This window comes from Ursus americanus, chromosome 36, assembly GCF_024610735.1.
Source record: "Ursus americanus isolate L20-20 chromosome 36, mUrsAme1.1.p, whole genome shotgun sequence".
In the NCBI taxonomy this organism is placed as follows: Eukaryota; Metazoa; Chordata; class Mammalia; order Carnivora; family Ursidae; genus Ursus; species Ursus americanus.
This window is the reverse complement of record NC_142162.1, coordinates 5,914,142-5,942,124: the sequence shown is the minus strand read 5'-3', so window position 1 is coordinate 5,942,124 and position 27,983 is coordinate 5,914,142. Positions and strand designations below refer to the sequence as shown.

The 27,983-nt window shown below is 47.0% G+C and overlaps 2 protein-coding genes across 2 annotated transcripts in view; one reads left to right on the top strand and one right to left on the bottom strand.

Moving 5' to 3' along the window:
• The first annotated feature begins 168 nt into the window (after window positions 1-168).
• HDC (histidine decarboxylase) lies at window positions 169-22,489 on the top strand. Its single transcript, XM_045812170.2, has 12 exons — window positions 169-268; window positions 2,901-3,073; window positions 6,890-7,003; window positions 7,964-8,086; window positions 10,493-10,627; window positions 11,103-11,246; window positions 11,751-11,817; window positions 12,674-12,836; window positions 12,928-13,018; window positions 16,613-16,711; window positions 21,197-21,298; window positions 21,434-22,489. Exons 1-12 carry the CDS (start codon window positions 241-243, stop codon window positions 22,181-22,183), a joined length of 1,989 nt encoding a protein of 662 aa, XP_045668126.1. The 5' UTR covers window positions 169-240; the 3' UTR covers window positions 22,184-22,489.
• A 2,952-nt stretch (window positions 22,490-25,441) lies between these two features.
• Window positions 25,442-27,983, bottom strand: part of SLC27A2 (solute carrier family 27 member 2) — a 44,869-nt gene continuing 42,327 nt past the window's right edge. Inside the window, exons 9-10 of the mRNA XM_045812149.2 lie at window positions 26,930-27,060; window positions 25,442-25,907 (exon numbers count right to left, since the gene is read on the bottom strand). Coding sequence (XP_045668105.2) covers window positions 25,731-25,907; window positions 26,930-27,060 — 308 coding nt within the window. The 3' untranslated portion in view covers window positions 25,442-25,730. The remainder of the gene's footprint in view (window positions 25,908-26,929; window positions 27,061-27,983) is intronic.

Sequence of the window (27,983 nt, the reverse complement as noted above, 5' to 3'; positions counted from 1 at the left end):
GGCCTTTTATCCTGGTCTCTAGATCAGAACCGGGGGGGGGGGGGGGGAAGGGGTGGAGTTCAAGCAGCCCGGAGGAAGGGCCTTTGAAGGGTGGAGCTAAGGGGGAAGAAGCGAGAACCCTTTAAATAAAGGGCCGGCACTGGCTGCCCAGGCGTCCGTGCTCCACGTCGCACGTCGCACGTCGCACGTCGCACGTGTCTTTGGGTGAGAAGGCGCCGCAGCCGCAGCCGCAGGGAGGTGATGGAGCCCGAGGAGTACCGGGAGAGAGGTGAGCGGTGGGCACCCCCTTGCTCTGCGGGAACAGGTGCTGGTCGTCCGCCCTTAGATTCGGGGGGTGTCATTGGACCGGAGCAGACTAGCTCTCTGAGAGTTGGTTTCCACAAAATTCTTCCCGAGGAAGGAATGTGGGACCCCAGAATCTAAAACTTTCTCAACCTCTCTTTCCTTCTCCCTCGGCCTCTCCTTCTCCCACTCTCCTGTGTCTCACTTTCCCCGCCCCCTTTCTCACCACGAGAGGATTTGGATTCCCGATCCACTCAGTGGGAAAAGGGGATTATTCATATTCTGAAGCAGAAATAAAAAAGGCCCCCAAGTATTCTGTAGTCACTGCAAAATCCGTTCTATGTATTCATTCCTCTGTGTGAACCTGTCGGTGCTGTTCTTTCACGGAGTCCTTCATTTCATAAATATTTAGTGGGCAGCCACTGTCTCTCAAGCCTGGTGGAAGGAGGAAAACCAAATGCTTAGCCTGTTTTCCGGCGGGGCTCCTTAAGAGGGGCAGGAGGTAGTTGCTTCTAATTTTTCTCCCCGTGAGTTTTTATATCCTCGTCCCCACTGGTAAGTTATGTTGCCTAAAATTTCTTTGCTGTAAGGTATTGTCCTATGTTAAATCCAACTTTTCGTCTCTCCTCCATCCAGACCTCCCTCACTAAGTAGCTAGCAGCCTTGACACTCAAGCCTGCACTGGCTTATTCCCGGGCTTCCCAGGAGCCTCAGGCAGGTTCCCGCGGACGTCCGTCCTGGGTGTAGAACTCGAACACATTTCACGCTGCCCCTGGACAAGTGCAGGGCTAGGTCCAGTGCTCTCAGAGCCCCGGTGGGATGCCCCTGCAGCCGTGAGAAGAATCAGCGGTGGGGGGGTTGGAGGAGAGAGAAGGGTGTCGAAATCTCTCCTTGTCTCTTTCACAGTTTCTTTCTGGGATCGGTCCTACTTATGAGAATCTTGCATGAGCTGGTGCAGAGGCAAGAAATCAGGTTCCTTCTCCTTCTCTCTCTTTTTTATCTTATCTTATTTTATTTTTTTGCAGGGGGAGAATAGCCTAAGGAGTACTAAGGAGGAATTAGAGGTATTGAGAGAGACAGAGAGAGGGAGATGAGCACACAGACACATAGACACAGAAAGGGAGAGAAGCAGACAGAGAGACTCAGAGGGAGGGAGAGACAGGCGCTGAAGACGGAAGCTCTGTCCTGGTGAAATGAATGGGGAGAAAAAATAAATAATTTATGGTCACTTCAGAGTATTTCAGTTGGCTAGTTTTCTTCCTTATTTATTTGTTCATTCATTTGATTTTTTTTTTTTTTTGAGCATCTAAGAAATGTCCTAAGCATTGAGGTGTTGGTGCAAGCAGAGGGAAAGAAACTGAGTGATTAAGACCTGGTCTTACGTACTCCTGAAATGAATAATTACACTATATGTTAACTAACAAGAATTTAAATAAAAACCTGACACAAACAAACAAAAAGACATGGTCTTGCATTTTCCCAAGACTTCAGGCTAGGGCAGGGTTCTTGGTCTGGGTCTAGGGTTGTGCTTTAGGGATGCCATGGACCTCAGAAATTATACACCATTTTTGTGTGTGTGTGCAAGCCCCTAGTTTTAATCAGATTCTTGAAGAAGTGAGAAATTGCTGGTCCAGTGGGAAGAGTGAGCAAGTAGATTTTTCAACTTGTATCAGAACCTGGCAGGGGAGTTTGCCATTTGTGCTAACAAAGAGAATAGGTTGTGTGTGTGTGTGTGTGTGTGTGTGTGTGTGTGTGTGTGTGTGTAACAATTTTCAGATAGAAAGAACCACAGAGTTTCTACTAAACCTGTAAGGTAGCAAATTAATTAGATGTTCTGTTTTTGAGAAGAAAAGACAGGTAGGAGAGAAAATCAAGGTTGATATGGATAAGGGAAAAATAAATTATTTTCCTTTGGTGCTTGAGTTTTATACTTCATGATTTTCCGTCTTGTTCATTTGTTCACTCACACAGTCCCTCCACTGGTCATTCATTCCCTCACTTATTTTTTCATTCATTTTTTAAAAAGATTGATTTTTTTATTTGAGAGAGAGAGAGATAGCTGGGGGTGGGGTGGGGTTGAGGGGGGGATGGGGAGAAGAAGAGAGAATCCCAAGCAGAGTATGCCGAGCTTAGAGCCTGATGCAGGGCTTGATCCCATGACCTTGAGATCATGACCTGAGCTGAAACCAAGAGCCCATCACCTAACTGGTGTCCCCCCTTTTTTATTTTTTATAAAATTTTATATAAATATATAAAGTTTATATAAATTTATAAATATATAAATTTTTAATAACATTTTATTTTTTTATAAAAGTGAGTGCACCTGTCTTCATCCCACAGAAAGGCTGCCTTTAACTGAGCCCCATATGGTACTCGAACCCACAACCTTGAGATCAAAAGTCACATACTCTACTGACTGAGCCAGCCAGGTGCCCCCACCCTCACTTACTTTTAAACTCTCGAGACAAGGCTGATGCTAGGGATCTGACCTTTTCCCCATCAGCTCACGAATCCATCTCCTTCTTCACCAAGTCTCTTGGCCCTCACATGAGGGGTTGGGCATGAATTGGCCAGGCCCGGTCGGGGAACGTAAGGCTGGTGTCTCCTCCTCCTTGTAGGAAAAGAGATGGTGGATTACATCTGCCAGTATCTGAGCACCGTGCGGGAGCGGCGTGTGACTCCGGATGTCCGGCCTGGTTACCTGCGAGCCCAGCTGCCTGAGAGTGCTCCCGAGGAACCTGACAGCTGGGACAGCATCTTTGGGGACATCGAGCGAATTATCATGCCTGGGGTGAGATACAGTCACCGCAAGGGTGATTCTGGGTTTCGGGGCATAGGAGGGCGGGCAGTAGGCCTGAAGAGAGGCCTGCCTTGGGTAAGCCTGCCATTTGGGCACCAACATGCCGGCCTGTCTAGAGGGCATATAGAGGGCCAGGACTTTGAACTTAGGATTCTGATGCCAGGGCTGCCCTGTGGTGCTGGGTGGGAGGCCGGAGGGAGTTAGCACTTCACCCCAGGGCTGAGTCTGACAGATGCATGGAAATAGAATGGAATGAGGTAAGAATGAAAATTGGGTCTGAGGGGAAAGGCCAATGTGGAGAGCATGACAGAGAGAGGAGGCTGGAGACAGTCCCTGAAGTCCCAGCTAGCAGAGCCAGCAACTCTCCCACAGAATGCTGAGACTCGCTGAAGGGAAGGAAGGAGGCCAAGAAGACACGTTCCCTGAGAACACCCTGATTGTCACATAGAGAGGCCCGGGGAGCTGAGTGAGACTCTATCGGCCCCCTCCTTCCTCCTCCGGGGGGTGGGAATGGTGTCCTTCTCTACCAAGGGGAGGTCTCATGACGGAGCTGCTTTTCAGGAGTAGAGAGGACCTTTCCCTGAAGCATTTGTCCTCCCAGTGACAAAGAGCACAGCCTGGTGACAGCACTGGCAGGGCCAGGGTGCAGACAAAGGCTGGCTGGTGCTTGAGCTGGAGGCCGCCTCTGTGGGCTGTGACGCTGCCCCTGGCCACAGGGGCGAAGAGCTTGCCAAGGTGCTCAGGCTAAAAGTGAGGGCGCCCGTCTTCGTCCCACAGCAGGGCTGCCTTTAGCTCCATGTCACGTGCCAGGCCCTGGATGAGCCCCGTTACAGGCTAGCTTGCTCTATCCCACAGTGATCCCACACTCCCTCTTTTACAAATGAGGAAGCTGTGGTTTGGGGATGTTAATTGTTTTCTCAAAGTTACAGAATCTGTGGCTGGCAGATCCAAGATTTTAGCCCTGGGCCAGTCTTATTCCAGAGGCTCTTTCCCCTACGCTGGTAACTCCACTCGTGTGTGACTGAGTGCTCCGGCCTGAGCCTGTGCACCCAGGCGCTGCCCTTCAGCCGGACCCCCATGTACAGGCTGTTCTCTTCACTCTGTCTGCTTGGGGCATTGGTGGCCTGAACCGCGGGTGTCCAGAGACCTCCCGAGGCTGACTTGGGATTTGCTTCCATCATCCCCTAAAAGCTTTGATGGGACAGAAATGTGCCTGGAGGCAGGGATGACAAATGATCTGAACTCAGAATAAGTTGGTACAAGCGCCCTGGTTGGCAAGTTTGCACAAAGCCAGTTACTCATCTCTCTCTGACCACTCAGCCTATTTCACAAGCATCTTTTGAAAATTTCCATATCGTAAAGCTTTACCAAGGAGGCTAGCACCCCGATAAGATTATCTCATGGATTTCATTCTGTAAAATGTAATCTGCCGAGCTGCCAACTGTAATTTGGTAGTGAGACTGAGAGCAACTGTCAGAGGAGACGGAAATGAGCTGATTCGTTGATTGCAATTCCAGCAGTTGCTGGGGGTGTGCTCAGAGAGGCTCATTTCTGGAACGAGAGGTCTGTCTCTTCTTGATAAGGGTTCTCTGGCTTATCTTATCAGATTTATCTTGAAAGAACAGATAATTGCCTCTTGATAGGGTTAGGGGATGGAAGCCCTTCTTTGAGGTTTCCAAAATACTGTCACTAAGGACAGTGATAATGAGGGCCCAGTCTTCCAGTGCCTCTGAGAGACGGCCTGAAAGCGGTTGGCCCTTCACTTTCTCATGTTGACGAGCACCTCATTGAAAACTGGATTGATTTTTCCCTCCCTGCCATCTCCTAGACACAAAGAGAAGAGCTGCCCTTCTGTTTTAATTCCAACTCTGGTTAGAAAAACCTCCTCTGTGCTTCATGGGGGAGAGAGAGTAGCACAGGGAGAGAAGAAAGGGCGCCACCCTGCTCAGGAGCTTGGGCCCTGGGGTCAGACAGCCTGGGGTTTCTGTCTTGGCACTGTCATCTGTCCCTGTGAGGTGTGTGTGATCACGTAGCCAGCCCCGAATTCTCCTCTGTAAAACGGGGGTAATGGGAGAACCTATCTTAGAGGGGTACTGTGAGAATTAAATAAGATGAAGCATGGGAAAATGGAAGATATTGTTGTTACCTTTCACACATTTCACCTGGCGAAAATCAGAGGAAAAGTTCTGGTTATCTAAGAGTCAAGTCAGGATATATGATGTGTCTATCACCATGTGAGTAACTCACCATTAACATTAGTGCTTTACGTTGTGCAAATTTCCTCCCAGACCCATCCACATGACAACCCCAGGAAACAGGATTTATTTTATGATGGGAAACTAAGGTTAAGAAAGGTGCAGAGGAGTATCCTGTTTTTATGGGGTCTGCATCATATATAAATTTTGAGATCCCTTGTAAGAAAATAAAATTAAGTATCTTTCTCAAAAAAGACCCATGCAAACATAGGACCTTGGAGCTTAAGTTCATTAGCTTCACAATAAACCTACAAAGTCACACAGCTGGTTAGGGACGAAGAGAGGAGTGGAAACTTTGTCCTTTGACTTGAATCTTATGCTCCTTCTACCACACACACTGTCTAGGACGCTGTCCTTGCTAGTGAGGGATTACAAGAATTTCTGCACACTAAATATATTTTTTTAAGATTTTATTTATTTATTCGACAGAGATAGAGACAGCCAGCGAGAGAGGGAACACAAGCAGGGGGAGTGGGAGAGGAAGAGCAGGCTCCCAGCAGAGGAGCCTGATGTGGGGCTCAATCCCATAACGCTGGGATCACGCCCTGAGCCGAAGGCAGACACTTAACCGCTGTGCCACCCAGGCGCCCCCTGCACACTAAATATTGGTTCACTAGGATGTTGACTAATGAGTTCTCAGTAGGGTGGGACATCTAGAATGAGAGAGTTCCATGGGTTCAGGGAAAGGATCAGGGGGGCTGGGGAACTGGGAAAGGGTTTGTGGAGGAAATGAGTATTTTGTAGCTTTCTAGGAATTAGTGGATTTTGGAACATCCTGTCAGTATGGGATGTGCCTGCTTGTCAGGAGACACCACATTGCTCAAAAGCACGAATGCAGAAATGAACAGGGCATCCTCATCAACAGGGAGATGAAGCCAGATTAGATAATGAATGAGGCCAATGAGCCCGTTATAGTGGGGCCCGGTCTATCCACCTGGCTCCTGCTTACATCCGGTTCTTCAGTCTGATTGTGGGCTCAGGGGTTAACTCGGAGGTAGGGGTCCCAGGCCCTTGGGCTGGCACTTCCCCTGCCCTTTTCTCTCCTTTCTCTCTCCTCACTGGGAAACGAAGGGCAGCTTTGAATCCAATCACACTGACCCTCTGCAGGAGCTGTGTACCCAGAGAGCTCGGTGACCCATAAAACAAAGGATGCTTTTTGCAAGAAACTGGATGGGACAAGCAACCTCTTTTTGTGAAGCTCATAGCTTCCTTTTATTACTGGGTAGGGGTGGCATGGGGGATAAGCATTGGAGACCGACGTGAACACTATCCAGAATCCACAACCCTAATTACTATACCAGTTTTCATTTTGCATATTCCCTTCTGGTCTTTGCATACGTACAAAGGCTTCACTGACGAAGCAGCTTAGAAGATGAGAAATGAGGGTGGCAAGAACACCATGAATATGTTTTATTTTTATGGAGTTGTGTCATTTGCTTGACTGTCTTACAAGTGTCAGCCCCTCTTCAGAGGGCCCAGGGAGGGTCTCTGGTAGAGGAAAGCCTCCCAGACATGCCCCCTGGCGCCACACATGTACCCGCCCTGCCTCCAGGTGGTACACTGGCAAAGCCCCCACATGCACGCCTACTACCCAGCCCTCACTTCTTGGCCGTCGCTGCTGGGAGACATGCTGGCCGATGCCATCAACTGCTTGGGATTCACCTGGGTGAGTAACCATGGCTGTAGCTATAACCAGTAGCAAGTGGGGATGTAGCAGAAAGTGACATCCTGGGGCAGGCGTATTTTGTCCTGGTCGTTGAATGGGGGTTCTAAGTTAAATATTAACAATGGCTACATTGTTTGAGCTTGAACTTTATAGAAATGATCTCATCTTATCCTTTAACCCTATGGAATCATGAGCATTGGCCCATTTTGTAGATAAAGAAATTGAGGCTTGGGTAACTTATCTCCCCAGGATCACACAGCTTATAGAGACAGAGATGACATTTGGACTGAGATCTGGGTATTGCTACAGTTTGTGATCCTCACTAAGCACTTTGGTGCCTATGGGTACAACTTCCCCTGTGCTCTCGTCTGTGAGGGGTTAGAGATATATCCTCAGACTCCCCTTAAGAACCCCCTAAGGATCAAGCTGGTTTAAGTTGTGCCAGAAGCCTCCAAGAACAGCTTTATGTTTTAAGTCTGGACTGTATAGGGTGTGTCAGTGGGGAGGGAGGTCTGGGAAGGGGAAAGTTGCTATCTTTTCTAGGAAGGAGTGCTTTCTTTCGTAGTCCTAAAACTTGCCCTTGGCCTTCAGAATGCTGCTTAGCTGGGTATTTTAGGGACTAGGGAAGCCAAATGGAAGCAGTCATTTCTAGGGCTGTTTCTCCATAGAACTTTGGGAGTTAGAAAAGGCTCTACCTCGTTGAGGGTAGGGCATCAATCCAAAGCCCTACATCTTTTTCCCTCTATGGTTTGGCAAAGGTTGGGGTGGGAATGGGGCACAGGCCTTGGCATTGACCCCTTCTCCAGGGGGAAGATAGGTCAGGTTCCCACCGATAGCCTGGGGAGGCAGGGAGGGCCCGGGCAGAGACAGATGTGTTTCTGGGGCTGGTGGGGCAGGGGGAGGGTTGCAATCTTGGTGTCCCCGGGGGCTGTCTGGATGAAGTTGCTTTCCCCCTTTCAGGCCTCCAGCCCTGTGTGCACGGAGCTGGAGATGCATGTCATGGACTGGCTGGCGAAAATGCTGGGACTCCCAGAGCACTTCCTGCACCACCACCCCGGCAGTCAGGGAGGAGGCGTCTTGCAGGTGCCTACCTTGGCGAAGCTCCTCCCTGCGTGGGGGCTACGTAGTGGAAGATAAGCTGAGCCCTTGCCCTTCTCCTGTTTCCCCCACGTCACCCCCTCCACCACTATCACTGCCATCATCCTCTTGCCATTAACCATCATCATTATCCTGGTGGCCGCCGTGATCGCCGATCCGGCCCGCAGAGCTACCGCCTCTGCTGCGGTCACCACTCCCACCACGGCTGCCACCTCCACTCTTCCTTTTTCTTTTTTTCCTTTGAAAGAGATTAAGAAGTCCACCCATGATCACATTTCCAGTATTGCTCGATTCAGGTTTCTCAGTGTCTCACCCAACCCCTCTCCTTCTTTGTCTCATTTAACTCCTTATGGTAGAAGGAAAAGAGAAGGCAAGTGGAGACTTCTTGCCCTCCCTCCTGGGTCCAGGAGACCCTGGGCAGTGAGAAAAATGAACACCATAAATTGATTTATCTTATCCTACAACCCTATCATTTGGATATCTGTCAAATGATAGTTCCTCAAAGATTTCTTGTTTTGTTAAGAGCCATCTGCATACTGGAGCTCGCTGGGCGCTTCCCGTAGACCATGCATGCTGCTGGGTACTTTTGTGTCTATAAACCCCTGACATTTATGAGGCCTTGGTTCTGAGACCTTTGAGGACCCCCAAATTCTTGAATTCTACCCCAATACATACATAATTTTCTTGGTTTTATAACCTATAAGATAGAGATAACAATAACTAATAATATAGCAACAATGTTTTCCTCAGAGAGTGGATATGAACATTCAGTGAGCCCTTCTTCTTCCTTTCTTCTTCCTCTTCTTCTTTTTTAAAAAATATTTTATTTATTTATTTGACACAGAGAGAGAACACAAGCAGGGGGAGCTGTAGGCAGAGGGAGAAGCCAAGCAGGGAGCCTGATGCAGGACTTGATCCCAGGACCCTGGGGTCATGACCTGAGCCAAAGGCAGATGCTTACCCGACTGAGCCGCCAGGCGGCCCTAAATGAGCCCCTCTTTAAGATAAAAATAGCCATGCTGCCCTGAGATGAGACCTGGAAAGTTTGCTGGGCTCATTTGCTAGCTCCCTCTCTCTCTCCAGTCTTGCTTCGAGATGAAAATCCTCCTAAGGAAGGCAAATTACACATGCCGTGGCCCTTCTGGGCCATTTGCAGATAGTTACAACTTCAGATGGTGTATGTGGGAGACATGCTAAACGTCTGCCGAACCTGATCTTGCTTTTCATTTAATTATCTCAAGGACTCTGGAGGTAAATAGTATCATCACCAATTTTTGAGATAAGAGCACTGGAGCTCAGAGAGGTTAAAAACTTGCCCCAGTTGCCTGGCTGGTAAGTGGAAGAAAGGATTTAAACACGTGCTTGTCTCCAACCAAACGGCGCTTCCTCCTATATTCATCAGCTGTGTAAACTTGCTTCAGTCCTGTAAAGACTCTGAGCACTGCTACCCTCACCTGTAGACGGGAATCACAAGTACCTCAGAGTGGTTTTACGAGGAGCCAATGGGATGACAGAACATTTTGTGAACTGAGAATAGCTATGTAGATGGAAGGTGGCATTATTATTATGATTACCATTCTGCTGGTTCCTTGTTGCAGAGTGCTGTCCAGCCGCTGAATATCTAGTGGGATCTGATCCATAGGACTCCCCTTAACACCGTCTGCCAGGCTTTTTAGCAGGGAGCTCTCCACTGTGGGAAGAGTTCAAGCAGCAAAGACACCAAAGACCGAGTGAATGAATGATGAGAAACCTTTAAGAACTCCGTGATGTTGCTGAGGGGTCCACAGGATTCCCACAGTTGTGGCCAGAACAGAATCCTATCCAGCTTTCATTTGGATAATCAATACTCCCACTCTGGGAGGCAGCTGAAGGGAAGCTTTTCATTTTATAAACGGAAAAGAGTCTCCTGGAGGGGCAATGCTAGCCCAAGGTCACGGGGGCCCTTGGCAACAGAAACAGAACCAAGGCCAAAGCGACCAGCCTCTCACGTTAGAGCAGGACCCACTCTCTCTCGGGAAGTCCCTTCAGAAACAAACTCCATTTCCATGCCTAAACTGAATAAATTAAACGTTCTTTATTTTTAGCAAGCTTTACATGGGGTGCAAACATATCTATAGGCAAATTTGTATCTAGCAGAGGCTGAACGTTCTTTTTGTGGTCTCTGTGGCCTCTAATAAAGATGTTGGTATTAGGTGCAAATTTGCTTTCATCACTTCCCTGTGCAATTGGAGGAGAGGCTGGTGTCCCAGGAATGCATAGGGTGCTGTGAACAGAGAATGTGCGATAGGCCTGTGGGTCAGAAGAAAGGGCAACCCTTTCAGCTGGAGCCAGGGGAATGTGCGAAGGGACAAGAGGAGGAGGCTGCCACAGGTAACCCCTCTTCCACTACAGAGCACAGTCAGTGAGTCCACCTTGATTGCCTTGCTGGCAGCAAGAAAGGACAAAATCCTGGAAATGAAAGCGTCCGAACCCGGGGCAGACGAGTCCTCCCTGAACGCCCGGCTCATTGCCTATGCCTCTGACCAGGTGAGTTGCCCAATACAGGCCAAACCTTGGGCTCAGTGCTTGGCTTCTAGAGTCTTCGTTGTTTTTTTTTTTTTTAAGATTTTATTTATTTATTCGACAGGATAGAGACAGCCAGCGAGAGAGGGAACACAAGCAGGGGGAGTGGGAGAGGAAGAAGCAGGCTCATAGCGGAGGAGCCTGATGTGGGGCTCGATCCCGTAACGCCGGGATCACGCCCTGAGCCGAAGGCAGACGCTTAACCGCTGTGCCACCCAGGCGCCCCTACAGTCTTCGTTGTTGAGTGATGTTTTTCTAGACATGCATATGCTGGAGCTCAGGGCGGTGCAGGCCTCAGAGGTCCTCTCCAGGGACCGTGGGGGAAGACACACGGCAAGATCTTTGATTCCCCCAGTCTGACTTCAGCAGTTTCAGGGCGGGGGACGGGGGGTGCTCATCCCGGGTGGACTCTGCTAACAGGTTTCCCTGGTCCTTCTAGGCTCACTCTTCAGTGGAAAAAGCTGGTTTGATTTCTCTGGTGAAGATGAAGTTTCTGCCTGTGGATGACAACTTCTCACTCCGAGGGGAGGCTCTTCAGAAAGCCATCAAGGAGGACAAGGAACGGGGCTTGGTGCCTGTTTTTGTAAGTCAGAATGTGTTCTCAGCTTAGAATGATAGGACCTGGAGGCGAGGAAGGAATTTGGGCAGAATTTAGGCAAGTAACGTACTGCAAAACAAACAAACAAACAAACAAACAAACAAACAAAAACAGAAAAAAAAAAAAGCAGAACAGTTGCCAAATACAATGTTTTACAAAGTAAGAGTTGCTATTCGTTGCTGTGTTAGGAAATAAATTTAGTGGGTCATAATCTGTCTAAGAAACAGGTGAGAATAGAAACTATCAGAGGGCATTCCTGTAGCCAGGGTAGTATGGTTTGGTGAAACTTTTCTTTCAAATGCACACATGTACTAGATTGCTATATAAAATGTATTTCTTACTGTGTATCATGGTAAAGTGTAGTGTGAAATACACGCTATTCCAGTGCGATGGGTAGGATAGATAATACCTGTGGTTAAATCTTTTTTTCAGGACAACTATATCACATGAGCCCAGCTTCCCACATTAACTTCCTTTATTTTCCTTCAGGTGTGTGCAACACTGGGGACCACGGGGGTCTGTGCGTTTGACTGCCTGTCAGAGCTGGGCCCCATCTGTAAGTGTCTGCCCTGTCTGGCTAGGAAGATAAGTCATGAACTTTAGAATGTTCCCTAGAGCAAGAACCTGAATCTAGTTCTGTGGCATTATCTTCTTCCTCCTGGGTCAGTGCAGACAGTTTAAGAAGAGCCACCGAAAGTCACAAGGCAGCCAGGGTACTGCTTTTTCCAGCAGTGGACCAAGGGTTAGAGCCCCCCCACCCCACCGCCCTTGCCTTGCATCCTCTCTAGGAGGCAACAGTGGGAGAGTCTCGGGTTTTCTTGCCCTCTCACTTGTGTGTCAGAATCTACTTAAAACAGGCCATATGTGAAATGCAGGATAAAGGAGGCCCCGTGAAATATTTTCTATTCTAGGCTAAGGAAAGGAAAATGGTAGGGTAGGGGAAACCATGGGGGAAGATATAGGTGGAGAAGAAACCCAAATGGGATTGCTTAAAATCCCCAAACAAGAAACCCACTAGGAAAGAGAGATATCCCTTCTCGAACATTTGTGTTAGATGCGTTAACATTGCTCTCTGGGCCAGTGGGGAGTTGCTTTCTGCGCCAGGAACTTTTAGGTTGATGCCCAGAGGGTGTCGACCCTCTCACCAGTGAGAGCCAAAGGCCAGCTGTGGCTCCGTGGATTTTTCCTTCCAGGGGCCCCCACCCCTCTCATCGATGCACCGCCCCTCCCCCCACCCCCATCTCTGCATGCCTTGCCAGCCCCTCCAGCCACAGCAGGCCATCCTTTCTTCTCTTCTCTTGAAGCCCACCAGCCACAGCACCAAGTGAGAGATGCCTTTGAGCTGGCTGGTGGCAAGCCCCCAATCCCACCCCCAGTCCTGCCTCCCAGCCAGGTGACATTTGCCTCCTCAGGTGCCAGTGAGGGGCTGTGGCTTCACATCGATGCTGCCTACGCAGGCACCGCCTTCCTGTGCCCTGAGTTCCGGGGGTTTCTGAAGGGCATCGAGTACGCCGATTCCTTCACCTTTAACCCTTCCAAGTGGATGATGGTGCACTTTGACTGTACTGGCTTCTGGTGAGTGTGGCAGCCGAGCTTCCAGCCCACGGGAAAGCCTTGCTTCCTCTGGAGAGGCCTCAGCCACTAACGCCTGTCTGGAAACCCACAGGGTCAAGGACAAGTACAAGCTGCAGCAGACCTTCAGTGTGAACCCCATCTACCTCAGGCATGCCAACTCAGGCAAGGCCACTGACTTCATGGTGAGCGCCCAGAACCGGCCTCTGGGAAGGAAGCTGACTGCACCTGACCCGGAAGGTCTCCTTTATGTTGGCTTCCGTCTGAAAGCGGCGTATCGTGAGCCCATCCCATAATATGTTGCCGTATACCTTCGGTTTCTAAGCCTATAGAATGAAACCCAAAAAACTGTTAAGAAGCCTAGAAAATGAGACCAACCTCTGAGGCAGCATGCCCATTTCGTGAATATGTGTGGCATTCTTTAATTCCCAGAGATGGCTTTTCTACCGTGAGTGGTTCGATTCCCTTCTGTCTCCATCTTGGATAATCTTTTCTGCTTAGTGCCCTGCCGCAGGGCAGGGTGGAGGATCTCCTTGGGTAGGGAAAGCAGCTCCTTGCTTGAATCGCTTTCATCTTTTGTCCCCAGGGTGGTGGAGGCACGGGGGGCGGGGGGGGGGGGGGCTCCCCGGGAGGGGGTGGGGCACAGGTACCCTTCCTGAGCTTCTGGATGCTCCCAGCTAGTCCTGGCCTCCTCAGCTCGTTGCACCCCCGTCTCTTGAACTTGCCTGCACTACCTCCTGGGGAAATGAATTCTTCACACTTACCCCTCAGTTTGAAGGGAGCCTTTCCTTTAATTGTAGGGGAGACAGAGATGAAAACAAGTTATATCCGTGGCCAACGGGAGGCGGCAGAACAGAGTGGACAAGCTTGGTTTGAAATGCTACCCCAGCAGTGGGCCTTTGGGAAACTCAGTGGCCCTCTCTGAGCTGCGGCTTCCTCATCTGTAAAATGGGCACAGTGACCCTGATTTCACAGGGTATTGTGAGGCTGAAATGGAAGCTTAACACAAATCTGGGAATGTGGCAAATGCTCAATAAATGGTAGAGATAATAGAGCTAAAGATTCTTCTTTTAAGCTGCAGAGATTTGCTATAGCAAAGTGGTTAAACGTTGAGGTGCTAAAGCCTGATGGCTCATGTTTGAATCCTTGTTCCTCCGTTTATTAACTTATGTGGCTTTGGTCAAATGACTTAACCTCTGTGTCTTGGTTTCCTCATCTGTAAAATGAGGATGATGATAATAATATTGGCTTCTTAGGCTTGTTGTGAGATTCAATGAATTAATGCAGTGAGGCAGAGAGAGTAATGCCTGATGTCTGTGATTCAGTTTGTCAAGAGATGGTTCCATCTTGTCTCCTTGGGCAACCGAAATGTCTTGGCCTTTTAGTTCTAAAATAAAAGCTCTGTCATCTCTTGATTGTATTGCTTGTTCTCCCTCAGACCAGCCCACTCTTCCTTTAGATTTTTGAGGCTTTTTTATTAGTTACAGGTAGTAAGCTTACAGACCCTCGAGAGGTTGATAAAAATGGATGAATAATGGTTCTTGCAGCTTCACTGCCCTGTCTGGTAGGTTTTCAGCAATTTTTTAATTAAAATTTCCACAGCATCCCAAGGGGCAGATCTCTTCAGGGATAATTCTAAGTTTCTTTCTTGAGTGTGAAATGGGAAATGGTACCCATTCTCCTATAAGTGTATTTGGATCATCATAACTTAAGAGCATTATCTTACCGTTGCCCATTTTGGATCTCACGTTACCTTTTTGTTTGCTTGTTTGTTCCCACCAGTGTCTCAAGATTTTTCTGCGGTTCGTTCCCATCAGTGGTGGAGATTTATATGGTGCTCTCTTTATTCTAGATAACTTTTTATAAAAAATATTGAATTATACTTGTCTTAGCACTGGTCCAGGGGAACCTTATTATTTATATTTCCACATCCAGAAGGTGTGGCTTTATGCATTTCCTTCCCCCACCTCTAACTCTGTGGATTCCTTTTCAAGTCTCAAAGAAACTTCTAGAAAATGGAAGCTTCTATCTGTTGTGATCCTGGGAGTCTTTACTGCTGCTCTGACCCAAGGTCTTTCTCCCCCAGGTGGCTGTAGCTATAAACAGAAGCCCAGCCATGTTTGAGATGAGCCAGAAATAAGCAGCATCCTGGGAGAGAAGACTTAGGGACTTCATCCCTGGGCTCTGGCGCCACCTAAAATCAGGGCTAGATTTTTTGACATCAAACTCCCGCTAGTGGATGGGGCATTGTCTTGCCTTTGGCAGGGGAGACCTGCAAAACCTCGGACACAGAGGAGGCTTGGGGATGTCTCAAGTTCAAGAAGAGCCACGTCACCCTTTCTAAGTCCAAATTTCCTGCTCTCACCGAGAATGTCAGCTAGCTGGGTCAGCATGGAATGGTTTTGGAATAGTGACAAGAGGAATAACCGGGGATACAAACAGAGTGTGAAGACATCAAAAATAAAATAATCTCTGCCTTTCATTTTAATTTGCTGGTGAGATAAAGTAGCCAATTAGCCATAACCATTTGGGAAGCCATATTTAGAGAAGGCCTCTCTCATCCATTCATTATTCTCCCCAAGTGTCCATCTAATAAGGGATGGAGCTGACTGCTTTCCCTGTCCCAGGGATTTTGTGTCATGTCCAGGTTTTGATGCCCTCTGCTAGTAAACGAAAGTCCCCAAGCTGGGAAACAAAGGCTTAGTACTTGACATAGTCCATCCACAACGGGGCAGTGTTCCCAAAGGGAGAGTGCCCATGCCCGTGTCAGGAAGTGAATGTGAAGGGTGAAGGTGAGCACATTTTTGAGGTTCTGGCAATCCTGTGGATGAGTACAAAAATATCAGTGGGACAAATATTTATTTTTAGTCAACAGAAATTGTGGTGAAGCTTTCTGACATTTGAAGAAGAGGTCATTAGAAACCACATTACCCCTCAGGGTTACTGTCAGTGTTTTCCAAACCCTTTGGTCTGTTTTCAGACGTGCAAAACCAGTTTGAATTTGGTTTGAAAATGTTTCAATTGAGGGTACCCACGGGCTTGAACTTTAAGCTCTGTTGATTTGGTTACCAGGAACAAAGGGTCAGTTTTAGTTTCACAGAGGCCCAGATGTGGGTGCTCATTTGAAACCTGAAAGCTGGAGTCATGGCTCCTGAGGGCACGGGGATGTCACAGGAATGTCACAGGAAGAAGTCAGGACCAGACAGCGAGATTAAATAATGATCATCTTGGTTCTAGGCAGAAAAATCGCTGTGATCTGTAGCTCACATTTGTATCACCTAGATAGCCACCGCTTGCTGACGACTTCCTGTGAAGCCCACGTCTGCGGGGCTTTAACGTCCCGGCTCTTGACCACTATTCTTTACATTTAGGGCGGAATAGAGATAGAACATTCTCTGCAATTTGAGGAACTTAGGTTCTTTTGGAGAAGAAAAGAAGAAAAATGTATTGCCGCAACTTGAATTTCAGCCTGAGATGAACTGTTTAAAGCAGCATTTGAAGCAAAATGGCTTCTCCTTGGTTCAGGGTCATGGACTTGTTTCCTCTTGTCCTGCTTTTGGACAAGGGTAACTATTGGCCACCTTCACCAGGATTTGGTCATGTGACAGGACAGCCTTTGGGTAACTTGCCTCGGCTTCTCCTTAGCAACAGCTTCGGGAGTCATGGTGACACCGTCTATCCCTGGAGGGCGGAGCAGGCCGGGTATGATAACGCCAAGAAGCGTGTGAGGAAGCAGCGCCCTTGCCTCTAATCTTCAGCCCTGTGTTCCTTTGTTCTAGCACTGGCAGATCCCCCTGAGCCGGCGGTTTCGCTCTATCAAACTCTGGTTCGTGATTCGGTCCTTTGGCGTGAAGAATCTTCAAGCACATGTCAGACATGTATGTAATCTTACTATGTGTCCTAGTGGGGAGGAAGGCTGGTTTCTGCCCAGGGGACCTGCGGTATATAGCTCAGGTGTCTGGGCCTGTTCTTGGGCTCCTGGGACTTGATTATTGAGGGTAGCCATTTCTTTGTTAGCCAGAGGGATCCTGAGGAGAACATGACACCAGGGGCTCTCTGCTGTCTGTTCCCCTGCAGGCGCGTCTCATTGGTGGTCATCAAGCACCGGGGAGTGATGGCTTGAGAGCCTGTTTTGCAGAGAGAGAAAGAAAATAAAAGGGCAGCGAGTGTGTTGGGCTAGGAACATATCTTTCTTTCTAAGAATTACTCTGATTATCACAGCTGCCTGAAAATTCGAGTCACTTATAGTTATGCCTGAGACATGGTTCTTCTGGCTTGGACATGCAAACCTATCAAGTCTGGAACAAGCATCTCTGCATCGTGTTTATTTACTTTACTTTTTATCTACTTTTTACTTTTATCTGCATTGTGTTTATTTATTTCAACTCAATTCAACAACAACAAAATCATTGTACTAGAAATAAGACCCAGAAGTAAGTGAGACAGACACCATCTCCCTGTCTCCCTCTGTCATATTCTTCATGAAAGGGGCGGGAGGGACTTCACTAAGAATTTTGGCTAGCAGCATTTTTCACTCATTTCTCCGAGTGCCTATGAGTAAGACAAAGCCATTGATAAAAGCCATGGATAAGTCCAAAGACATCGTCCGTTATTACTCTGTGTGTCTTTCCCCTTCCACCTTCCCTTTAGGGAATTTCTTCTTCATCAAATAAACACAAAACCAAATGAAATGGTTGAAGCAGTAACTATGACTGGTTTACTGTTGGTAATTTTACATTTGTAATAAACATCAAGGTGTTGGGCAACAGATGCTTATCAATGAGTGGCTGTCACGTGGCATGTTGTGAGGGACCTCAGGCACTTTGTGCTCTCTCTAGATCCTCAGACTCAAGATTGGAGGTGGTGGCCGGGAAATGAGGCAGTGGAGATTACAAGTCACCAGGATGCTCTTTCTCTTACAGCTTAGGACTGGATATCCAGGGTGTAGGTGCTGGCCAACTCCCCTCATGCACCTCTTGCAAGTCAAAGTTCTGAATTCCCATCAGTTCCCCTACTCCCTACACTAGGCCCCCACTTCTGGGCCTGGCTTTCAAGGACCTGGTTATCAGCCTTTATTTTAGCTCAGGCTTCTCACTGACACATTACAGCTGTGTCCTCGGTCAGCCTCTGCACCCTCACTTGTGCTTTGCCCCGATTGCTTTCTCTTCTCCAAATGTTGAAAGATTATGTTTCGTTTCTCTCAGGAGCTTCCCTGACTATTCCGTCTTCCCTAGTCACGGTCACTGCTTCTTTGGCATTCCTCAGGTCACCTACTCAAGCACACGTATCAAACGGAGTTCACAGGGTACCAAGGTCCCACAACAGTAAGGGGTGAAACCAAAACAGAGGTGTTGTGAGTGAATTTTATTTCTTCAACTTGACTGAGATCATGATTATTATTTGCATAGTGTCTTAAATTTTAAAAATACCTTTTAGTGTTTCATTAGATTCTTACGACAATGCTTGCGGTGGTCACCCTGACCAGCCCCACATTATGCGCGAGGTTCAGAGATGGTAATTGTGCTGCTCAAGAGTGGAAGGCCTTCTCTCTTCACAATTTTGGGCTATCTTCTATGTGAGCTCTTGAAAGTTACATAAAACCGAGATGTGTATCTCTCTGTAATACAGTAATGCTTTAGAGAATGGAATCTGGGTTGGATTTTTCTGTTCTACCCTTTACTATTTGGTGACCTTGGACAAATTACTTTAACTTTCTGTGTTTGGCTTCCTGACTTATAAGATGGGAAAATGATAATATCTCTCACAGGTTAATGGTGACGATTAAATGTGATGATACATATAAAGCCCTACTTAGCACAGGACGTCATACTCATCTAAGTACTCAACGAATATATTTTTTTCCTTTCCTCCTCCTTCTCCTTCTTCTGCTTCTTCCTCTTCCTCCCCCTCCCCACTCCTCCATTTTCCCTTCTTCTAATGATAAGATCACTGTCAACATCATCATCATCATCCATCATTTCCTGTCACCTACGATTGGGATTGGTAAACTTTTTCTGTAAAAGACAGACAGTAACTATTTTTGGCTTTGCGGGCCATGCTGTTTCTGTTGCAACTAATTCTAACATTGTAGCACAAAGGCCACTGTAGACAATACATAAACAAATGGGCATGGTTATGTTCCAGGTCTTTGGGCTGTAGTCTGCCCACCCTCGACCTAGATTGGTTCAGGGTACGGGTAGCAGCAATGCTTCCCTCACCCACGAAGGTGGTTTCCGGTGGCAGGGATGCTGAGCCGTTTCCCCTCTCCCCTGGCCCCTGCTTCTGCCTTGTCACGATCAGCTTACATTGTAGGAAGCAGCAGAGCGTGGTGGGAGAAGCATGTACTTGGTGACCAGGAGACCTACGTTCTGCTACTTGTACCTCGGGGAAGTCACTTTCCCTGAGACCCTCTTAGAAAATGAGGAGGTTAAGACAGAAGAAACAGGAGAGTGGGTGAACATGGGGAAGCAAAAGAGAGCAAGAAAGTATGAGAGCAGGAAGGGAATGCTAAGTCTCTGAGGTCAGAGGCTTAAAGAGAAGGATAGATCAAAACCTAAAATGAAAGAAAAGAAAGATCGCAGTGTCCTCAAGGGAAGAGAGGTCCCCCAACATCCTTCCTGCTTATTCTTCTGGTATAACAGCTGGGCTCACCTGACCACATCCTGCTTGATACCAACCTTACCAGCTTTTCCATTAAAACCAAACTTGACCTAATACAGTCACTGACGGACTGTCTGTATGCCAAGTGTATCCCTTGTGTAACTGACTGTAATGGCCGAAATGGAGAAACTGGGGCAAAAGTGGTGTGATTAGCTAAAATCCTTTGCGTTCTTTTGAAATCGAGTATCAAGTCTAAGAACCAGGTGATTCAATGAGAACCAGGTGAGAGCAATTATTTAGCAAATATTTTATTGAGATCCTTCTGGATGCTTGAAGAAATTTTTTAGAAATGTAAGAAAAGGTAAGTCCTGTCCTTGTTTAGTTAATAATCTTAAGTTTTTTTAAAAAAAGGAAATTTTTTTAAATGACATAAACTTCAGTGAAAGATTAATATGGTACAAAGCTTTAAATTATTTTTTATCGTGGGAAAATATCCATAATGTAAAATTTACCACTTTAACCTTTTTTAAGTGTACAATCCAGTGACATTAAGTACACTCCCAATATGTGCAACCATCATTACTATTTCCAGAACTTTTCTCATCATCCCAAACAGAAATTCTGTACTTGTTAAACTGGTACAGTTTTCTTTTTCTTTCTTTTTCTTCCTTCCTTCCTTCCTTCCTTCCTTCCTTCCTTCCTTCCTTCCTTCCTTCCTTCCTTCCTTCCTTCCTTTCTCTCTCTCTCTCTCTTTCTTTCTTCTGATTTTATTTATTTGAGAAAGAGAGAGAGAACACAGAGGGAGAGTGAGAGGGAGAAGTAGACTCCCCACTGAGCAGAAATGCTGGACTCCATCCTAGGACCCTGAGATCACGACCTGAGCCAAAGGCAGGTGCTCAACCAACTGAGCCACCCAGGCGCCCCGACAGTTTTCTATGATGTATGTGGGGAGGATGTATAAAAATATATTCTCTGTGGAATGAAAAAAAAGAGGGAGTAACGAAACAGCATGTGAGGCATAAAGTATGAAAGGTTTGAGAAGCAAGGGAAAGATGTATGCTTAGGGTAAGGACAGGGCTGTTGACAGTCCACACGGTGCCTCTACATACTGTGAAAACAAGAATTTTTTCCTCTGGGCAGATCCAGCCTATACAAAGTACCCGGCTGGGACTTCAGAGAATGGGCTGAGCTTTGGTCCTCACTTGCCACCTTGACTAGTCAGAAAGCTGTGAAGCCAGGATATGAGGCCAGATTGCAAAGCACATGGCTTCTGGCTCTGGGGCTGAGTTGAAAGTGAGCCCTCAGAAATGAATTCCTGGGGCGCCTGGGTGGCGCAGTCGTTAAGCGTCTGCCTTTGGCTCAGGGCGTGACCCCGGGGTTCCGGGATCGAGCCCCACATCAGGCTCCTCCACTAGGAGCCTGCTTCTTCCTCTCCCACTCCCCCTGCTTGTGTTCCCTCTCTCGCTGGCTGTCTCTCTCTGTCTAATAAATAAATAAATAAATAAATAAATCTTTAAAAAAAAAAAAAGAAATGAATTCCTGAGATGGATCTGATGTGACAAGCAAGAGGACATTGCTCATGGGCAGTTTTCCAGCTTGGAATATGAGCTAAATCAAATGGAGAAGAAAATCAGGCAGAAGCCATTCAGGATGCTGTGGTTCAAAGATGTCACGTTTAAACCCATTTAACAGTGTGAAACTATATGTGGAATTGTCCCTTGCCTGATTATTAATCTCAGTTCTCTCTATATTTACAATTTTAGGGCACTGAAATGGCAAAATATTTTGAGTCTCTGGTCAGAAATGACCCTTTCTTTGAAATCCCTGCCAAGAGGCACCTTGGCCTGGTGGTTTTTCGTCTAAAGGTAATGCCATCTTCCATGGCTTATGATTATGTTATTTGGTGGTTGTTCAGCCTCTTGGATCTATAAATACTGGGTTTCTGGGGATGCTTAGTGGGGATGTGACATAGATGTCGTTTCTCTTTATTCTTCAAACAGGGTCCTAATTGTCTCACAGAAAGTGTATTAAAAGAATTAGCTAAAGCTGGCCATCTCTTCCTCATACCGGCCACTATCCAGGACAAATTGATCATCCGTTTCACTGTGACATCCCAGTTCACCACCAGAGAGGACATCCTGAGAGACTGGAATCTCATTCGAGATGCTGCTACTCTCATCCTGAGTCAGCACTGTACTTCCCAACCTAGCCCTCAGGTTGGGAACCTCATCCCTCCAACCACGGGCCCCAGAGCCTTGGCCAATGGAATGTCCCTTCAGTCTGCCAATGGGGCAGGCTATGACCCAGCCCAGACCAGGAAGATCATCAAGCAGCCTCAGCCTGTGGGAGCGAGTCCTATGAAAAGGGAAGACAGCTGCCATCTTGAAAACCTCCTGGACCCCCTTGATGACGACTGCTTTTCAGAAGAGGCCCCAGATGTCACCAAGCACAAGCTGTCCTCCTTTCTGTTCAATTATTTGTCCGTGCAAAATAAGAAGAAGGCAGTGCGTTCCTTCAGTTGCAACAGCATGCCTGTGAGTGCTCAGAAGCCACTGCCCACGGATGGCTCTGTGAAGAATGGTGGCTCCTCCAGGGCCAGAATCTTCTCTAGGTTCCCAGAAGAGATGATGATGCTAAAGAAAAGTGCCTTCAAAAAACTCATCAAGTTTTACAGCGTCCCAAGCTTTCCTGAATGTAGCTCTCAGTGTGGGCTCCAGTTGCCGTGTTGCCCTCTGCAGGCAATGGTTTAGACCAGGGGCGTCAGCCAGAACCCAAGAATGTGTTTCAGGGAGTTGCTGAGCCCTTCAAAATTGTATGCTGAATTTGTGTGCTTATGTGTATGTGCATTTTTCTTAAGAGAGAGCCCGTCATTTTATCAGATTCTCACAGAGGTTCATGACCCACGATAAGATACAAATGGGGAGCTTAAGCCAGCATGGTACAGAAGGTCCCAGCCGTCTGGTCAGAGAGAAAGGACCCAAGGAAGTGTACTGACAGGCAGCTTCTGTGGTTCAGCTTGTGATATGAAATACAATGTAGAAATAAATTGTACTTGTCCCTGAAAAAATAGCCTGTGTGACTTAATTGACCACTGAAACATCGATTAATTCATCAGAGCATATCCTGGAGCCTAAATGTATGTGCTTCTGGATTCTACTTTTTGGGATGTTGAAGATGTGGATATAACTCTGAAACAACGACTTTGGAGGAGTCCTTGGTATGAGGAAGGCATGCAGTTTGAGTCAGGCACGGTGACTCACAGTTTATAAATGAGGAGACTGAGGCCCCCGGTCACAAAAGCTTGTAAGTGGGCAAAGCCAGGTCTCCTTGTCTTCAGTAAAGCCCATGCTATTTCCACCATGCCATACTTGATCAGAAGCTCACAGTCCAGTAACCCCTCCCCCACCAGTCCTTCAGTAATTTCAAGGTTCCCTCTCTAGATTAGGAAGTTGTATATTTTCTCTCTTTCCGGACCCTGTCGTCGAATAAGAGCTGTGCTCTCAGGCAGCTTGCCCAGTTAGTTCATAGGTTAAAACCTGCTTTCTTCCTATTTGAGGTGACTCTGAAATGGGTTATATTAACAATGTCAAAGGTAGACAAAGCTGGATGCTACTTAAAGTGGTAAGGACAGATTTTAATCAGTAATACATTATTGCAGTAGGGAAAAAGGTCCGGGATAAAGTAGACTCAACTTTGACTTAGATAGAGGTGATTGGGCATTTTACAGGGGAATGGGGGGTAGGGAAGGAGGCAAGCAGGGGCTCAGGAGAGTCAGGGAAGTGAAAAATGACAAAAAGCAGGAAGAGGGCACGGGTCCATGTGAAATCCATCTGGGTTTGCTAACTGGTGCTTATTGAAGTTAGACTCCTACCCTCCCACAGGGGCTGGGAAACAGGCCCGTCTTTACGTGTTGGATGGAACGAACAGTAAATACTTCTGGCAGCCTTGATTTTTCACAGGCAGGTACATTAAGGGGAGCCAGGGTCATCCTGGGGTTGTGGCCTTGAGCCATGAGAGCCTACGTTAGTGTTTGTTTAAGTCTTTATAGGCCAAGGTTGAGGCCTGGTCGACAAGATGGCTTGGAGGAGCCTGGCCAGAGCTTGGTCAAGGAGAGAGTTTTTATCAAAAACGTAAAGTTTCATGTTGACACTTCCTTCTAAGGGTCATTCTGGTCAGCTTTCCTTGAAGTTCTGACCTGACTTCCTTCCTCATAGAGGCTTAGAAAACTACCACCCTAGTCCTCGGCTCATCTCTTGGTCCAGAGCAGGCACCCACTAAATGCTTGTGGAGTGGATGTGCAAATGAGCAACACGTGAACAATCATCTCTTGGGTATGTCACTGCATTTGGCTAATCTTACCCATTTTTATAGTGATTCTCATTAGCTTCCATTTTACATGCTGACATCTCCTAGTTTTATCCCCAGATTATTTTGGTGCCTGTAACATCCTATCTGTGCACTGACTTCACATTTCCAAACAATATGTTTGAAATTGGAGACCTGTTGAATGATTTACCTGGATATCAGCTCCTGTTTTTAAAAAATATCCATTTGTACCTTCAAATGATGATTTGTGCAGATATTTTTATAGGCACAATTTGTGACCCTTCTAAAAGAGAAAAATTAGTCTTTAAAATTGATTGTCTGCCGCAGGTAATGGCTTACTTTTATGTATATGCACGTGAACCCAGGTATTGAGACTACTGTGCTGGTGCCTCTATCCATCACAGTGGGGCCTCTGGTACCTGGCGAGAACCACAGAGCTCTGGGGAAGTGGGAGGCTGAGAAAGCCATCAGGCTGGGAGGGAGAGTTTCTTTTTTCTTTTTTTTTTTTTTTTAAGATTTTATTTATTTATTCGACAGAGATAGAGACAGCCAGCGAGAGAGGGAACACAAGCAGGGGGAGTGGGAGAGGAAGAAGCAGGCTCATAGCGGAGGAGCCTGATGTGGGGCTCGATCCCAGAATGCCGGGATCACGCCCTGAGCCGAAGGCAGACGCTTAACCGCTGTGCCACCCAGGCGCCCCTGGGAGGGAGAGTTTCTGAGTTTCTAACTGGAAAGTCTAAAATGTGGCTCAAAGGTGGTCAGGCCCCAGTAGGCTCTGGTTACAGGCAAACTAATGTTCTGGATAACAGTGTAAGTGTTGACCTCTCATCTGAGAACACACCCTTTGACATAACCTCTGCTTACAACCACATCCACTTTAACAAGTTCAGAAGTCACATCATTGCACAATGTGATTTTTTCAAAAACAAAGTGTCCAAACCCTCCGGCATCGTGCCCAAGGGGCCTTGGTCCTTAAACAGGCTGTTTGGCAAGAGATCGGCCGTGGAGGGAAACCAGCTCAGGTTTGAGAAGCACATGGGACTGGGGGCTACTAACTGGATATTGGGGACTTATCTGGTCCACAGATACATTTTGTTCAGGTACGTGGAAGTCTTATAAAATCTGAGGCTTCACGTTTAAAGAACCGGGGATTCACATGAATAGCTGGGTTTCTGTTGTCTGAGTAATCAGATCTTAGAAGTACCTGAGCTGTATTCCCACATGACAATAATCAGCTAACTGACGCGAAGTACTGGCTGCCCTCAAGTTTGCCACATTCGTGACCTATGTCTCTCAACCCCATTACTAATGTGAATCCTGAAGACAGTTGAGTGTACGACCCTTGATGTAGTTAAAAAATATCTACTAACACTTTCTACATATAGAATTCTGATGCTGTTGGCCTGGGCTCCTTCAAAGACTCTAGGTGGCATTCGCACCTGCTGGAGAATGCAGTTTGTAGACAGTGGTCTGGATGCTATTAGGAGGGGAGAGTTGGCCTCACACTGGAGCTGGATTTCCTTTGGACTGTTCATTCGTGACCCAGCCCCGTCACCTTTCAACTTCTTGCCACTTTTATTTTTGAACCTAGAATGCCATTATCATTATGAGTGAGGACACCGTGTGAAAAGTTGCTCAGGTTTGCATTGAGAGTAGAGTCAGGAAAGAGACAATGCCCTCGCTTCTGTTGGCATTCATCTATTTTATTATATATTTTAAAAAAATAATGCACCCTCTAACAAGCTTGCTCTGCAAATATGAACGGTAGGTGCAAACTGAAAAAATACTTATCTCTAAATATTTTCACATGTGAAGGTTCAGGTGTAATTTTAAAAACCCTCCCCTTATTGGAATGCATTAAAAAATTGCATCTCACAATCTTCAATCAAATTAAGGTTGGATTACGTCGAGTGGCTGTACTAGGTTCATTCAGTTTCTTTCTGAAAATGTGAGTTAGCCTCTTAGGAATATTCAGAGTTTCAGAGCTTTATTATTAATGGTATTGTAAATGTCCTCAGTCATCGGCACATACATTTCTGCTTTGTCATCCAAGAAATATAAGGCATCTTTGATGACGGCAGGGTTAAAGCCCTCCTCCACGAGGGTCACTTTGCGGTGTTTAAAAGTTCCAGTGATCTCAATGGTGTCCTGAAAAACAGCAAACAGTCCACATTATTGGAGTGTTTTGTAAACAGTTGGGATTCAGGGCAAGGGGCAGAGGTGGGGGGGTGGCTGGCAACCCACAGACATCTCTATCTCTGGCTCAGGGGGAAGCTGTGAAAGGCAGTTCTAAGTATTGATACCTCCTGTTTGGTGGGGGGGGGGGCTGTGGAGGTAGTTTTTTATTCCCCTGCGGCTTTAAAATCACCTGTGGGGCAGGAGGGGCTGCGGAGGGTAAAAGGCAGAGCCGAGCTGAGCTCCAGGTGTTACTAGAAATCCTGATATATGGTGGGGTGGGGCTAGGGATCATCTACACATGGACGCTTTTCTTTTTCTTCGGCTGATAGGTGATGGCTGATCCGAAGGTATTTCAGTGTTCATGTCTCTCAACCATTCTCGTCGTAAAGCAAATGTCAGTGCTTTATGAACATCACCAGATATAACCCTGTAACTTCCGCAATAGCAGGTAATCTAATATTTCTTTTCCCAAGCCTTCAGCAATAGGCTCATAGCTCTCATAGTCCAAACGTGAGCGTGTTAAGCTAACCGATGGGTTAATGCTTGAGAAAGGAAAAAAAAAAAAAATCCCTCTGGTGGTGATAGTTAAGCCTTGGATAGTTCCAACCGGCTAATGGTGCCCAATTAAATTTCGCACCGTAGAAAGGTGTAGAACTTCAGTGGATTTTTCCATTCTTTAAAACTGGAAACAACAAATAGGAGGGTCGGAGCATTTCTATTTTAAGTGGCTGGCATGCCTCATCAAACACAGACTTCGTGAGTTATCTGCTAATACTGCTGCTGAGTGAACTGGTCTGTCATTTTAGGGGAAAAGCGATCAGATTTGGCTTCTGCGAGTTCTATTTTCTGGTATTTCTGCTTCCTTGTTGAGCTTCCAGGGTAGGGGTAGTGAAACTTTGGTTAATAGGGTCGCCACGGTAGAAGGGAGTTGTTCCCTAAGAGACAGCAGTCTCCGAGAGAGGATAATTGAACTCGACAGCAAGAGGTCTCACCTGTATTCTTAGAAACCGGGGCCTTGCATAAGTGGGCAGGTAATCGGCAACATGGGTAAAGAGTTTCTTTCCATCGAATTCATGGTTTTCCTTCATTTTGATCGCGGCCATGCCAATTCGGCCCTCATGACCTAGAAAGAAAGTGAGAAAACATTAGATGCGTTGTACTATTTATGATGCTTTCCTGGTTCAAAGAAGAGGGGACTGAGAACATGACGACATGGGTTTCTTTTGGATAACTGGAATTTTTATTTCTGATATATGTTGAAGTGATAAAGTGAATATGACCACCACAAGAGCTATACACTAATTAAATCTTCTTTTTAAAGATTTATGTATTCACGTTAGAGCGGGAGTGGGCAGTGGCAGAGGGGGAGGGAGAGAGAAACTTTAGCAGACGCCTCACTGAGCTCAGAGCCCGACTCGGAGCTTGATCTCAAGGCCGTGAGATCGTGACCTGAGCTGAAACCAAGAGTTGGACGCTCAACAGACTGAGCCACCCAGGGGCCCTGATTAAATCTTTATCATATGCCAGACCCTATACTAAGTGTGCTTTATGGACACTTAACCCTCACAACAGCCTTACCAAGCGGTAGAGATGTTATCTCCATTTTACAGATGAAAAAACCTGAGGCTTAAAGACATTAAGGGATTTGTTCAAATTCACACAGCCAACAATAGGCAGAGATTGTCTCAAGCCTGTGCTTGCAGCGGTCATCCTTCTGAGCGACCTACACGAAAACACCTGAGTGGGAGACTGGTCCCGCGGGCGGCTCAGGGGATTTGGTTTTCTGGACTCCCATGAAAAGTCCTTGCTCCCCTGTCATGAACCAGTGGACTCCGGGTGCAGGGTCAGGTCCGTTGTTCTTCAGGGCACAAACACCACCTTTGAGACTTATTTATTTAATCAAGTTTCTTAATAGCCCCAGCTGTCTGCATTTCAGAGAAGCCGTGGGTCGGGAGGGTGACGGGAGGTGCAAGGGGGAGCTGCTGTGCTTCCTCCCGTTGATAAGCTTTATTCCCAAAGAGGCCGTGTCTCCACAGACACAGCAAA